General features: G+C 39.1%; 1 protein-coding gene across 1 annotated transcript in view; it reads right to left on the reverse strand.

Annotated features, from left to right (window-relative positions):
- The window catches only part of ROBO2 (roundabout guidance receptor 2), a 1,312,832-nt gene that overhangs the window by 22,377 nt on the left and 1,273,800 nt on the right, over window positions 1-16,655 (reverse strand). Inside the window, exons 24-25 of the mRNA XM_036243039.1 lie at window positions 6,125-6,385; window positions 1,480-1,685 (exon numbers count right to left, since the gene is read on the reverse strand). Coding sequence (XP_036098932.1) covers window positions 1,480-1,685; window positions 6,125-6,385 — 467 coding nt within the window. The remainder of the gene's footprint in view (window positions 1-1,479; window positions 1,686-6,124; window positions 6,386-16,655) is intronic.

Here is a 16,655-nt window from a genome sequence, read left to right on the forward strand (position 1 = left end):
TTAGATAACCTAACATGTTACTCACAGGTGAGCATGTAAAAGTGAAAATGTCATTCTCCTGATTTATAGATTATATCTAACATCTTTGAAATTATAATATTTAATAAAAGAACTACATAGGCTACAGCTGACTTTTTGGTATTATTATTGCAATTCTCTTCTGCATTCCTAATGGAAAATAGTTCAGTATCATTAGTGAGATATGCAAAAATATGCAGAATTTTACCCTGAAGGAGATCATGGGAGAAATTCAGGCAAAGGGGCTGAACATAACAGTGTACTAACAAGTTAGCTCTAGACATTCACAGATTTAAACTTCTGCACCTTTAGTGGAACTGGATTTCAAACCACCACAGTATGTCTGCACTTCTTAAATCTTAATTAGCCTGGCAAGAAGACAGGCCCAGGTGAGAAGGAACACTGAACCGTGGGCTCATGCATCAACATTTTGTAGTTCAGGAGGGGGTGCGGAGAAGAAATACGGGCACTCATGTTTCTCCATCATGTCATAAAGCAGTTTTCATCAAGGTTTTTCAACTCTAACACATGAAGCGAAATCTGTGCAAATTGGGAAGCTGCTGGTCTAAAGATGAATGAAATGGCAATGTCATGCAATCGTCCTAAGAAGGACACCCCAAAGCAAAGAAGAAATGAGTGGTTTTCTGAGAAGATCCAATGATATGCAAAGACAAACTTACATTTTTAAAAGTTACGTCTTTATAGTCATGCAAGAGATATGTGTGTATGAGAGAGAGAGAGAGAGAGAGAGAGAGAGAGAGAGAGAGAATGGATACCTGCTTAAATAGAAAGACTGAGTTTTTACTATTCTCCATGTTTGAGTCCTTGGAAGTAGGTCGCAGGACTGCGATCACTGCACCTGCTGCAGCCCAGCCGCCCCCTTGGTGAACGGGGCGAGAGGAAACCAAAGGAGCAGAGAGCGATGTGTTTCTCGGGAGAGAATCGGTTACTGGACCCACCATATGCAATGCATGCTGTGGTTTATCTCGCCACGCACTTTCTCCACTCTAAGAATAATACTGTGCAGCCTCAGAAATACTTATTCTGAAGACTTGCTTATTTCATCAATGAATGATTTCATGGAGTAAAATATCAAGAATCATATTGACCTGGATCCACTTTGTATGTTGTTCCTGTTTTATGAAATATCTCGTTTCTAAAGTCAAGGTTTTTATGTAATAGACTTAGTTCTCCAGTCGAGTGAAATTTCATGAAAGCCCTGGATATAATTGAGTTTTCTTTCATGTCTTTAAAGCTTTTTAAAATTCATGAACTTTTCTTATCATTCTTGCAGCAAAGGAAAAAATATCTGCAAATCCTTTTGAGTTTTGTGTTTAATATTAACCTATTTAAAATGTTACAGAAATGGATGAGTGGGATAAATCTTACATAAGAATCTGATGTTTGGTGCATTTTAATGTTACTAAGAGTCAATTACTCCTCTTAAAGCAGTTCTGTTACCTGTCACAGAGCTGTCTAGATTGTCCACACTCGATCCAGGCGTCTGTTCTAGACCTCTCAGGGGCCTGGGGACTTCTAAAGTATCCTCCTCGTCGTCAGCATCATCATCTGGAACATCTGTTTCCAAATCAGAAATCAAGGCTCCGGACATGTAACCTAACGGTGGAACCGGGGGCTGTGGAGGTTGATTATTGCTTTGAATGTGCCTAGAATTTAAATGGGGAAAAATTGTTAGCATTCCACAAACTTGTAGTTAGAATTAAACAGCATGCTATGGTAATTAATTTTTTCTTCAGCTGCAGAACTGGGCTACGAATACAGGACTCCCCAAAGCAACAACAACACAGACGATGGCACGCTTCAGTGGGTATTTAAGGGATGATTCACAGAGGAAAACAATGCAGTTCCAGCACTATTTAGTATAAATGAATCTTCCAAAGGAGAACAGGAATCTGCGTCACAAGTAACTGTTTAAAGCTGACTCTGTTTTGGTCCAAAAAATAGGTAACAATTTTGTTCCTAGCTTAGCGTGGAAGGTCTCCTCAGCCTGTGTAACCTCCGTGACCTGCTGGCCCGATGAAGAAAGGTCGCACCCCCTGGCCCCACCCACGAGCACAGTCTCTGCCCTGCGTGGCTTCCTTCCTGCGTGGTCCCCACGAAGCAGGCTGACGGCTGGTTCACGTTAACCTGGTTTAGAGTAGGAATGCCTGCTCTGTGCTCCGGCTCCTTCTCTGTGCGTCTGTCTCACGCACCGAGGTCTCAAACACCTGCAGGAAGGAGAGACTCATCTCGGCGCTCTGCGGTCAGGACATCAGATGTGCTAAGCTCACGCTTTGCAGTGGCCGAACAACTCTCATCCCAACCTTGTGAAGTAGATAGAACTCTCTTTTAGAATTTATTAAAGTGAAGTTCAAAGTAAATGACTTGTTTCAAATCATGTAGTTGGTAAAATGTAGAACAGGACACTGGGGTCCAGTCGGTTCACTTTGCATGTGTTTGAGTTTCTTCTAAACCTTAAAATGCTAAACAAAACACACTGCATTTGTTACCTCATTAAAGGGTGAGGATACCACATACTTGGGCACAGTAAGTCTTTTTTTTTTTTTTTTGCTTTGATACAAAGTATTTAAAAGACTTCTGCTATTTAAGGAGATGTAAAGCAAGTGCTATGTACTTTACTGTTAGCTTTTTATTTAAAGATACAAGATCAGTTTTCTTTAATATCAGCATTTTGAGGGAAAACATTTCACTCTTCTTGATTTAATAGTCTTTTTGCAACCATATTTGCAGCCAACTCTAATGTTAGCAAGATTCCAGATCTTTCAATGCAAAAAAAAACCAAAAACCAAAACAAAACAGTAAACCTCAGTTTCGGAAGCTACCACTGAGCCATCAGCCCACACCTTTGGTTGCACAGGTCAGGAATGAGGCCCCACGCTCTTGCTTGGCATTCACCACAGCTCATCTGGAAGGGCAGGGAGTTTCCTAACTAGTTCTACAGAAAGTCTTGAGTGCTGATGACTACACCTTGCTGGAAGCGCGGCCTCGGGTTTTGTTTGTGAATTAAGGATGAAGTGAGCCAAGTCATGAGCAAGCGGATGTCAGGCGGTGTTTATGTACACCATTTATTCTCCGCGGAGGTGGGCGCTTGGTTCCAGGGAAGGACCACACAGACCTACACTCCAGTCCTGCATTACTGCCGACACCTCTTGATGGAACAGAGATACAATAAGGGGTGAAAAATGTGCTCCCCGAGTTTGGCAGGATTAAGAGACACACTCAAATGCAGAAGGAGGGGACATAACATTTGTAAGTATCTCCTCGTGACAGGCCCTGCTGGGCACTTCAGGGGCCAATCTGAACAGAGTCCCAACAGCTGCAGCCTGGGAGTGACTATTTTGTAACTGTCTCTCCTGGGATGTTGAATTGCGCCCTGATGGAGAGGCATTTCCATTCCAGAGGGCAAGGTCCTGGGGGAGCGCCTGGCACCTCGAATCCCTGCATGGCGTCGGCAATCACGTCTGGAGGACTGCTGGACGGGAGAGAAACGTATTCGGGAAAAGAAGCAGAGCCTGCTCCACGGAGATGGGAGCGGCGGAGGTGAGCTCATTTGTCCACTCGTCTAGGAACTGTCTGTGGAGCACTCACTAAGTGGGCACTCTTCGAAGAGTAGAAAGACAGCCTGGCCAGCCTGGCTCAGAGGTTGGAGCGTCGGCCAGAGAGTCCCGGGTTCGGTGCCTGCTAGAAGCACTTACAAAAAAAAAAAAAAAGAAAAACAGGAGTGATCAGTTAGGGTGAAAACCCAACCCCGTCTGAATAACAACAACTATAACACAGCTACACTCTTTATGAAGTACTGTGCAAATGCAAAGTCACAACGCGCACAGCAAGTGTGATGTGGATTGGTAAGCTTGTCCTTGCCCAGAGAGAAGTGAAGCCTTTGCCCTGTGCCCTTCCTGTAAGAGTAAGTCATCTCTCAGTACTAGAATGCGTGTGCTGCTGATACAAAAGTCTCTGTGCCTTGGCCAATGTGGTTCAGTGGTTAGCGTCGGCCTGTACACCAAAGGGTTTCAGGTTTGATTCCTGGTTAAGGGCATGTTCCTGGTTTGTAAGTTTGATCCCCCACCATGGTCAGGGCATATGTGGGAGGCAACCAATCAATGTTTGTCTCTCAAATCGATGTCTCTCTCTTTCTCTGTCTCTCTCTCCTTGCCTTCCACTCTCTCTGGAAATCAAAGGAAAAAATATCCTCGGGTGAGGATTAACAAAATAAAAACAAATAAACGAAAAATGTGTTTGTTTCCTTGGAGGCCTTCTGCTCCTCCAGAAAGTCTAACAATGTGACTTAAGGTGGGGTCTTTGACAAAGGTATTAGCTTGCCTTCTGGAGGGGCTGGAGGTTGAGGTCAGCCATGCAAGTGGTCACCCACGTCTAAGTGACTGAGCCCAGCACCCAGAACCTCAAGGCTGCTGCGCGCTTCCCTGGCCGGCCAGGCTCCTTGGAATTTCACACATCGCTGGAAAGGGACCTTCCCACGACTCCTCTGCGGGAGGGCAGTTGGACATTCTGTCTTTGGAACCGTCCTGAACTCTGTCCCATGCATTCTCCGTTCTTGGCTGACTTGACTCTGTATCTTTTCACTATAATACACCGTACCCAAGTGTAACAGCTTTCTGTGAGTCTGGCTCTTCTGGTGAACTCTTAAACCTGAGGATGTTCTCGGCAACCGCCCTTTCACTTCATGTATGAGCCAGTTACTATTACACCATCACTTACAAATGGGGAGCTGGAGCACAGAGACATCAAACGAGTTGCCCAGCACCATAAACCCAGTGAGGAGGGGGGGCTGTGGTGGTCCAACCTCGCTGCTCCAGCCAAATCCCACGAACATTAGAACATCTGCAGGAGGGCCAGGTATCAACATATTTTAAAGCTGTCCAGGTGATTCCAAAATTCACTCAGATTTGAGAACCCGGAGCCACAATCTGTGCATTAAGTAACTAAACCGCACAGCTTCATAAGTTAACGTGCAGGAAATCTGTTTCTTAAAGCAGCTGGCTTCAACTGAAATAGTGGTGTTTTGTAAAGCAGTCTGACGCAATATAACACTGTTTAAAGTAGATTGTCTTAAATCTTTGGGGGAGGAAATCTTATAATTGAGAAAAATGGTCAAGAACCCCTAATTCTAAGAAAAGAACCTATGTTTGTAATAAGCTTTAAGTGATAGTCCTGGTTTTAGTAACTCTTTGCATATTTAGCTATATTTTTAAATTAGTTTATTAACACTGTGAATAAGATTTATCTTATTATCAATTTGTCCCAGTTGCCAAAATGATGAAAAAAGAAGCCAATACTCTTTCATAAAATTTTACTCTAACTTCAAGCACGCGGTGTAAATAAACAGAAGATAATCAAAGGTATCTCATTAAGATATCACTTTAAAGAGTCGGACTTTATGTTACCACTTGGGAGAAGAGAGAGCAAATGAGGAAAATAACTAGGAGCCTTGGTCCCACTCGTATTCCTGTCATATTTCACAGGACACTTAAGTATATTTCCATTTATACCTTATGCAAGTTTGTAGATTTATTAGAAAGAAAGTAATTTGGGATTTACAATTTATTCTATGTTTTTTTAAATGCATTTACTGTTACTAATATTGTAATTTTTCCTGTCTCATTTAATCAGCCCAAAGAAGGTCTTTTAATAACTGACATTGACCATATGTGATTTTCAGAAGCTTACATTTATATATTCATAACCACATACAGAATTAATTATAGACACTCTAAAGAATCTAAAAGGAGTCTTTTATTATGGTATTGGAAGTGAGTTCAAGGATAGGCTAATTGAAGTTAAACTATAAATTAGAAAAGATTCTGTTGTAGCCAAAAGCACTTTTGCTTGAAATTCAGCAGATCTAACTTCTTGCCCCGATTCACTCTAACCAGTTAGGTGACTTTGGTCAAGTTATTTAACGTTTCTTCAGTTGAATTCCTTATCTAGATGATTAAAAGTTGTACAAAAGCATTTCCAACCCCGGCTGCATAGTTCCATGAGACGCTCTTGTGAATTTCACGTGCAAGGACACTGCCCCTGTACCCTGTGGCGAGAGCACAGGTGCCCCTGAGCTGTGCAGATTTACCATGCTTGCTTTGCTATGTCAAACTGGTAGGCCCTCGTCAACTCGTCCAGGTGCGCCTGCAGCATGGGTTGCATCTCTTCCCGTGGGGAGGGAGTGAGAGTTGCTGTGGACTGCTGTCCAAAGGAAATAGCAGGAGAGGATGCCACTCCTCGGACAGGAGGGGTGGGGACGCGGTCATCGTCTTCTTCCAGTTCATCTTCCATGCCCTGGTGCAAGTATGTTTGCACTGGTAACGGCGGGCACCAGCTATCACTGTCATAGCTGAAATTAAATGAGAAAAAAGAGCATATTTGCATATACATGCATGCACACACCCAACAAGACTGGCAATAAGCAACAACCACAAAGGTAACAACAGTATTTGAACTGTCCTCAGTTTATTTCCTCCAGATTTCAAGTTGTCAGTGCTGCCATAATAAATCACCGGGCTGTTATCTCCATTTCTAATCTTAATTACAGTTGTTACCTCCATATCTCAATTTGTTCTTAAAAGATCTTATTACCTAATTCTTACCCCACAGTTACAAAAGGCAATAACTTCCCAACAAAGTTACTCATGTGGAAAAACCAAATTGCTAATTAAAGACAATTAATTAATTTAGTGCTTGTAGATTTAACTACTTTCTTTCGTTCATCCTGGTGTACCAAGAGAACATGCCGATATTGATCAGCATGAAGTGCTTGAGAAATTTATTTACTCTTATTCCAGATCTATGCCAACCTTTCATTCCAAATGGCATGTTAATCATTAAGACTGTGCTACAAATTATTCAATAACCCTTTGATTCGCTTACGCCTCTTAATTTTCTCAGTAGAAACTCATGCCTCCCTATATTTCAACATCTAAAAGCTATAAAATAGAAATTCAACACCTAGTCCTATAAAATGTATATTAATAAGAAAAAAATTTTTTTAAAAAAACAGCATATTTTTAGAGACTGGTTAGGGAATATATAAAATTAATTCTAAAAGTTTTACTTGTTAAACAAAATCAGTAGTATTTATATTGACATCTCCTCTGTAGCTCTAGTGTTTGCATAAACCAAATGGATCTTAATGTGCTTTAGAAAAGAGACATAAGGATAAGATAAGCAACACTAGATGTAACTTCCCAATGAATTCAATGTCTTAAATACTTTCCAAACTTTCCTCTTCCATCTGACCTCTACTTCCCCATCACAGGTCAGTCTCCTTGGGGGTGAGCTGTCCCACGGGCTCTCCTAGTCCTGGGATGTCATCTTCACATCCTCCATCCTCTCTGCCACATAGGCAAACAGATTCTATTTCTAAAATCTGCATTCACATCACACCTATGCTTTAAATTATTCAGTGATTATCACTGATACAAGCAAAAGTTTGAACTCATTAGCAGGACCTAAAAAAACCTCCATCTGATCAGCCTATTTTTATCGTTTAATTTCCACAACAGCAGCCTACTCTGTACCTTTTCAAAACTATAAATTTGTTTGTGACTATTCTCAAATCATCTGCCTGTCAGCTCCAGCTGTTCCTTCAAGGTTCACATGTTGTTAGTTTTTGAGGCTTTCTCTGCCCTGTCAAATGGAACTGATTACAACTCCCTAATACTTATATTGTGGCATTCCCCATGTTATTCTGAGATTCGTTTCATGCCTCTTTTCTCCACTGTTCTGTGAGATTCTTAAACTCAAGGACTCCGTCATTCTCAACTCTGCATTTCCAGCACTGAGCATCATATCTAGCATACGGGAGATTTTCACGAGAGAAACTGGAAACAGGATGGATATCACAAGTGGATATACCTAGTCTTTATCTCCCCTAATGCTAACCTGAAAAGGTCCAAAAGAGTCTTGAATATTTTTACCTGAGTGTCTTTTCATTTTTCCCATTTAAAACTGAATTTATATGTATAAATAAATATAAAAGCCTGCAGACAGGTTTTTATAGCAGCTTTATTCATCAAGCCATGAGAAGATGCGGAGGAACCTTAAATGCATATCACTAAGTGCAAGAAGCCCATCTGAGAGGCATTCACTATGCGATTCCAACTACGTGACACTGTGGAGAGGACGGCGGTGGAGGTCGGTGGCTGCCGGGTTTCAGGGGAAGGAGAGATGACCAGGCACAGAGGACTCCAGTTCAGTGAAACTACTCTGTGTGATACCACAGCAGTGAACATATGCATACATTTGTTCAGACGCACAGAATGTGCAAGACCAGGGGTGAACCCTACTGTAAGCGATGGACTTGGGCTGATACTAATGTGTCAGGGTAGGCTCATCACTGTAACAAAGGTCGCATTTTGGTGGGAGATGTTGATAGTAACAGAGGCTATGCATGGGGCCTGGGGGCAGGGACTATTTGGAAAATCGGTGTTTTTTGTTCAATGTTATTGTTAATCTAAAACTGATCTAAAAAATATAATGTATTAAAAAAAAAAAACAACTGCATTTATCATCCTTTCATTCAACAACGGTGAGTCAAGTGAAGGATTCACAGAGCATGGACCCAACGGGCAGACCCTTTAAGCCCAGAGCCAACGATACCACACACAGTGGGACAGGGCGAGCGGGGGGACTCTCCGCGGGCGAGGCTGACCCTCCCAAGCACACGCTGAGCACCGCACGTGTTCTGCACAGGACAGACCGGCACGTGGAGCACGCACGGTTCTCTGACTGGCAAGGGCTGGCCAAGGAGGAAGGCTGGCCAGGAGAGAGCGGGCAAGGGGAGGATGGGCGCAGATGGCAGAGGCAGAGCCCCGCCTGCTCCCGGAGGACTCGGAAGTCGGCCTGCGGGCGGACAGGCGCCCAGAGGGCCGGTACAGGGGCGACATCAGCTCGGTCCATCCAATTCCCCTCGTTGAAGCTGCCGGAATAATCTTCTGTCTCCATGTGCTGCAAACTGAATGCCTCGTCTCAGAAACCCTGACTGGAATCTCTTTTTAGAAATATCACTATATTTTAGTTTAAACAAACACACTTTAATATGTAACTTTTTTTTTTCATGGATAAGGAAATACCATTGGTGAAAGTTGTATTCCCATTAATGAAATATTTAAATACCAACCTGACTGAGAAAATAGATTGCTTTAAAGGAATGTCATTTTTCTTGGTTTATATGTTGGAGATCACAGTTAGATTTCATTCAGAAAAAAGACTCTGTTGAGTAAAAAGTCTCTAACCCACTATTTCGTTTGAATGTCTTGCTTTTTGTTTTTCCCATCCTCGAATCAAGCCTGTATACCACTTAAACAGTGGTCTATGGTAACATCGGAATTGTTCTAATAAAATATTCACTGTTCTTCCCTCTCTGTTGGTTAAATGTCTAAAACCCAGCCTACCTTTTCAGATGGTTTTTTGTTTGTTTACTTAATTTTTTTTTTTTTATCTTCTTCTTTCTCTTGCACTTTTCCATCCTAGTTCATTATTTTAAAGAATTCAACTTATTTCAAGTAAACTGGACTCCTCCATTTTCACCTACCTTAATCTTAAAAAATCCTTCAAGCTACCAGCTAAATCCTGTATCTTTTATAAAGATTTCCTTCATGCGGCCAACTACCACTGATATATTACTCTTCTAAATTTGCACTGACAATACTTTTGCACATTTAATTAAAAATTGATTATATACTGTCTTATGCTATTTCCAATGTTGGCATCTTTTCTTTTTTTAACCTTTATTGTTGAGTTACAGATGTCCCTCTCTTTTTTCCCCTTTGACCCCCTCTACTAGGTTCCCACCCCACCCCATGGTGTCATCACCCTATTGTCTGTGTCCACGGGCAATCCATCCATGTACATAAATTCTTTGGTTAATCACTTCCTGACTCCCCCCTCCCTCTGAGGTTTGTCAGTTTGTTCCATGTTTCCATGCCTCTGGTTCCATTTTATTCATCAGTTCATTTTGTTCATTAGACTCCACATATAAGTGAGATTATATGATATTTGTCTTTCTTTGACTGGCTCATTTTGCTTAGCATACTACTCCCCAGGTCCCTCCTTGCTGTTTCAAAGGGTAATAGATCCTTCTTTTCCTACAGCTACCTAGGATCCCATTGTGCAAATTCACCACAGTGTTTCTATCCACTCATCTACTGATGGGCATTTGGGCTGTTTACAGATCTTAGCAATTGTAAATAATGCTGCTATGAACATAGGGGTACACATATTCTTTCTGTTTGGCATTTCGGGATTTTTCGGAAACATTCCTAGAAGTGAGATCACTGGGCCAAATGGCAGTTTCATTTTTAATTTTTAGAGGAGATTTCAAATTGATTTCCATAGTGGCTTCACCAGTCTGCATTCCCAACAGCAGTGCGTGGGACTACATCAAATTAAAAAGCTTCTGCACAGCAAAAGACACCAGCATGAAAATGAAGAGGGAACCTACTGCATGAGAGAACATATTTGCCAACGATATACCAGAAAGGGGTTAATTTCCAAAATATATAGAGTACTCATACAACTGAACGAAAAGAAGACAAACAATCCAATTAAAAAATAGGCAGAAGTCCTGAATAGACACCTTTCCAAACAGGACATACAGATGGCCAAGAGACATATCAATAAAATGCTCAACATCACTAATCATCAGAGAGATGCAAATTAAAATGACAATGAGGTATCACCTCACCCCTGCCAGAATGGATGCCATCAATAAATCAACAAACAACAAGTGCTGGAGAGGGTGTGAAGAGAAAGGACTCTTTGATTGTTGTCTATCTTATTTTAGTATTTAAATTTTCACATGTAAATAGTCATCTTTTCATCAAGTAGATTTAAACAACATTAAAGTTATGACATTGAACTATTCCTGTTTGGCCACAGTTGACATTATCCCTTAAAAACAGTGGGTGATAAGCATATTTACTGATTTGAAAAATATATAAATTGCTCCATTAATAAAAATGCTCAGACCCTAGCTAAGTTGCTCTATTAGTGGGAGCATCCTCCCATATACCACAAAGGTTGTGGGTTCCATTCTGGTCAGGGCACATACCTGGGTTGCAGGTTCTATCCCTGTTGTGTGTGTACAGGGGGAAACCCATGGATGTTGCTCTCTGACATTGATGTTTCTCTCTCTCCTCTCTCTCTCTCTGAAATTAATATAAACATATCCTTGGGTGAAGATGAAAGTAAATAAATAAATAAAAATGAAAATGCCTGTGAGGTTTCTTTCTTTTTCTTTTAAATTCTCACCCAAGGATATATTTGGAAAGAGGAAGGGAGAGGGAGAGAGAAGCATCAATTGATGGTTGCCTCCCATATGCATGCCAAATAGGGATCAAACCAGCAACCTAGGTATGTGCCCTGGCCAGAAATCAAACCCCAACCTTTGGTGTACGGGACGATGCTCCAGTTGACTGAACCACCTGCCCAGGGCTAGATAAGTTTCTTTTATTAACTAACTTACTTGAGTTTCAATGCTATATTAGTAAGTCAAACAAAAATATGTATAGTAAGCTTAATTTTAAAAATTGCCTCTTTTCTGTATGGAAAGTGTGTGCTGTTATACTTCATGAAGAGTTATAATGTAATTTACTCCATAAAACTTGTTACAAAGTAGCACATTTTTGTTCCATAAACTTAGTTCCTGTACTTTCTTTTCTTACATTGGCTTATTTCTAGGAATATCCTACATTTGAATAAAAAAAAAAACAACTTTGAACATGTTTATATACACATGTTAAAAGTAGGTTTACAGTTGTTTGTATATAAGAAGACAGACTGGTTATGATGATTACAAAAGCTTTTTTAACTCAAAAGAATGTCAAATGCAACTGTAAACCTACTTTTGCCCACCCTGTATTTACTATTTCAAATGTAAAAACTCAATTAACTCTTACAATGTCCCTACTTCATAAGTAGCAAACTATTTTTACTTCCAATAATCTAAAGGGAACATACATGTGGAATAAAATACATAGGGAACATAAGAGAAGGAAGAAATAATGCCCCATGTATTGTGTGTTAAGGTAACATAAAACAGAACAAATTAGTTGTCCTCATTTTTCATTATTCAAATACTACCAGGCATAAAACCTATCTATATAAATATTTTTAACATTACAAATATATTTATATGCATACATATATATGTATACACACACACACACACACATACACATTACACAATGTATTACGTGACTGCTAAGTATTTCAATAGCCATGTCACTGAACTAGGATGGGTGTTTTTCATGAGTCGCTCCAAGTCTTTTCTACAAAGGTGATCTAGAACGAGAGTGAGCAACTCTGTGCCCCTGCAGAACATACGCAAAGCTGAGAAAAGCCCATGGATTCAAGTCAATCAATGGTTGGCGCAAGCAGTGGACTCTAGGGAGAGAGGGAATGAAAGAAAGACTAGGAGAAGGATACAAGAGGGTCGATGAAAGAAATCTGGGACATGGTGCATATCATATGATGGGGATAACTAACTGTTGTTCATCATCTCTGACGTATCCCTGTATTAATCTGTTCTAGAACAAGAAATACTTAGGTTTCATGCAGTTTCTGAAGAAGGGAAAGAAAGTAACAGATGTCTCTATAAATGTTATAAGAAGTGTAGCTCTGTTTTTAGTTTCCCTCACATTTACAGATATATATCTTATTTGAGCACTGAAATTTCAACAGTAACATCAAAACGGCTGTCAAAATGCTGCTACTGCCAAACTGAGTGTCTTCGGGGCACCCTTCCCTGGAGAAGCTGTGCTCTCTGGCGGACTGTCAGTGACCAGTGACGTGGGAGGCATCACTTGTCTGCTCGTGAATATTGGGGAAGCTGCAAGTCAATGTTGCATGTGAACTGAGTTGTTGAAGGCCAAGTACAAATACCACATTACTAATGAAAACACAATCAAGTTCAACACCCACAGATGCGTGCCAATCTCTAATTGCAGTAACAAAGCAGAGCATTATTTTCTATTGGACTACTACTAAATTCTTCCTAGCAGCATAATGATTTTGTTAAAATACATTATATTTATAGGAAAAAACCCTGACTATATTTGCCACACATTTGTCAAGTTGAGAGAGGCATGTTGCTGAGAGAGAACATTTACCATTGTTGCTATGGCACTGAATTAACAATTAAATACATTTTCCATTTGGACAATGATTTGAAACTTTTGACACTGAATATAGAGGGGGGGAAATGACCCAAGAAAGGCTTGGAAAAAATTTTGATGATATCTAAGTTCTTAGAAATAGTATTAAACATTGTAAAAAAAAAAAAAAAAAAAAAAAGCAAAAGATAATCTTTTCAAGGCTGTGATTATTCTTGGCTAGGCATATCTCCAAAATCTATCCCTGCCCCCCCCCCCCCCCCCCGGCATTGCCTATTTTATTCCCCTTCATTTCCGTGAAATTGGCTGTTCTGCTGCAACACAGTGCTCACTATGCCCAGCCTCAGGTCCTCCAGTGCATCATCTATCCCAAAGATCAGAATCCCTATGTGACATACAAAGTTTCAGAATTGTCCTCAAGACACCTTCTCAGATTATCTCCTACCATATGCATGTTTCAAACTCAACAAACCTCATAGAGCAATGAGCAATTCTGGTAGGTTAGTGACAAGCAATTAGAATGAAATGTGTAAAGTACTACATAGAGGAGTAAGCTCAAAGAATAATAAAAAATAAAGGAAAATAACCTTGACTAGAATAGGGTGACGTTTCAAGGAAAGTTCCAAAAGAAGACTTACTTTTTTTTATTTTCTCCTTTTTAATTTTATATCTGTTTTTTACTTTTGGCTAGAAAACTTTCTTTTTATCTGCACTGCAAATGGCAACATTAGTAACATATTGTTGGAGTCATTGGTTAACAATCTATCCTGGTGCATAGGTTACTTGATGTTAGGGACTATTTCTCCTTATCTTTGTTCTTTTTGCTTCTGACTCTGAGACTGGCATGCAACACTCACTCAATTCTGGGAAATATTTTTTTGTAAATAAATAATTCAAGATTCACCTCAAAACTCAACTTTTGGAAGATTGCCCCAGCCTTACCTGGTATACTTGATTATCCTTTTCTGTATACAAATTATTATTGTATACACATTGCTCATCTAAGGCTTGTCATACAAAACAGTGTGTGTGTGTGGTTTCTGGTGTCCATCTCCCACACCTGTGACCTCCCTAGATCAGGGATAAGATATTCCTTATTAATTTTGTATTTGTTTGTTTCATCCCTGTGGCTTCCTTTCTAACACTGTGCCTAGCACTTCTTATGAACTTGAAAACAATAAAGTGTGTTGAATAATTTCTGTCTTATGATATGTTAAAAACAACAAAAACAAACACAATGTATCACCATAAGATGTACAACTGCAGAATCCTTGATTGTTAAAAATAAAAATTATTAAAAACAAAAAATTGAGCTCTAAAGTTTTTGTTTGTATTTCAAGAAAAACTTACACCTGCATAAGTTTTAAATCAAGGCATATAAACAATTTATAGACAAGCTCTTCTGCGAAATAGTCATGTAGACATCATGAATAGCGGAGGTAAATTATCTAGAAAGTGTTCCAACATCTTTCCTTTTCAGTATTATAAGGTATCACATTAGAAAAAACAAAAATATGAGAACTATAACAGGAAATGGAAAAAGCCTTCCCAAATCTACTCTTTTTAATTAGTTCTTGTCATAACACTCTAAATGTTTTCATTACAAACAATTCAAATAAGAACTTACAAGTGATCGTCTTTTAAAAAACTGAGTCCAAAATATAAGGATATTGAAGTTTGCCATCAGTTCACTGATAGGTTAAGACTTAAGTACTGTTTTTTTTTTTTCAATTTATCTTTATTGTTGAAAGTATTACAAATGTCCTTCCTTTTCCCCCTCCCACCCCCCCTTTGACACCCTCCTCCCCATTCCTGCCCCACCCCCAGGCCTTGACCACACTGTTGTTTATGTCCATGAACTTATATATGCATATAAGTTCTTTGTTTTATCTTTTCCGGTGCCCCCACCCCCTTCCTTCTGAGGTTTGTCAGTCCATTCCTTACTTCCATAGCATTACTACTTACAATCGCTAAGATCACAAAACAGATCAAATGTGCATCAGTAGGTGAGTGGATATAAAAGCTGTGGTACATTCACACAATGGAGTACTATGCAGCTGTAAGAAGGAAAGATCTCGTACCCTTTGAGATGACATGGAAGGACCTGGAGAGTATTATGCTAAGTGAAATAAGCCAGTCAGAGAAAAACAACTATCACATGATCTCACTTATTTGTAAGATAAGTGAAAATACTAGGTTGTTAAAGCAAATACCTCAAAGGTAAATTAAAACTACATGCATGCCACAAAGACTTTGAATATGTATAGTCAACAAAAATATTTCTATACCTAACTTAAATATTAACTAGATTTTAAGAAATCTTTTAGAAAAAAACATATTTACTAATATAATGCAATCTGGCTGAGTATTAAAATAATTTACAATCCCCAAATAGGTATAAATAAGTTTATATTTTATATCATAATGTTCTGAAAATAATTTATATTACAAATTAAAATCTGTACCAACATGTATTATTTCATTCATCAAATGAATATTTTAAACTCTAATACAAGGCATCAAAATAAAGTGAGAAATTTAGCATTTATTTGGAATGAATTAGTTGTATCTCAGTGGGTAATAAGTATTATTATAATCTATGCATTTATAAAGTAGACTTAGTTTGAAAAGAAAAAAAGAAAGATTCCAAATTACCTGCAACTTTCGTATGATCTGAGTTCAATGCTTCGTGCTTATACATGTTTAAGAGTACTACTTCCTGTTCCCAGCTTACGGGCTCCAGGTCCCCATTTTCGAAGTATAGCCTTCGAAGTGAAGATTTCTAAGCCCTGCATTAACCTTTTCTTGTGGAATACCTCTCTGGCTTTTCTTTCCCTAGGATCCACATAACATTGACACATTTATATTACCAATATGAATTACCTAAGATCATATGCAGAATTTTATTTATGTCAGAGAAAAGGGGTGTGCTCTTCATTTCTTTTTTTCAAATGAGAACTTAAAAAAAAAGTAAAATAATGATATGCATATATATGAGAACTATAATCCTATAGAAGCAAATGAAGCCCTTTGGAGGGAAAGAAAGATATAGAGAAAAATACAGAAATATGCATGTCTATATATGCATAACTCTGTATTTATATATCTATGTATATAATGCACATATAGTATATATAGCACATATACAGTATATATGCATATGTATTATATAACTGGAACTAAAGGCAAATAGGTCTTTTGATGGATACAAATGTGACAGAAAAATTAATCTGCAGTCTTCCAAGACAGCAGTTACGTCAAAAGAAAAGAACATGGAGGGAAAATGTACAAGCATGTACCTGTGATCTTAATGCGAAACAAGACATAAAATGGACCATTATTCAAATAAACTGAATTTTAATATCTAATTACAGGTTTAATATTAGTATTTTAATATCTAAAAACTTCTAAATAAATAAATACTTAGGAAAAAACCTGCCTTTATTCCGTATTTTTCCGTTATATTCAAGAGCAGCGGTGGCCTTAGAACTG

This window comes from Molossus molossus, unplaced genomic scaffold (assembly GCF_014108415.1).
Source record: "Molossus molossus isolate mMolMol1 unplaced genomic scaffold, mMolMol1.p scaffold_m16_p_5, whole genome shotgun sequence".
In the NCBI taxonomy this organism is placed as follows: Eukaryota; Metazoa; Chordata; class Mammalia; order Chiroptera; family Molossidae; genus Molossus; species Molossus molossus.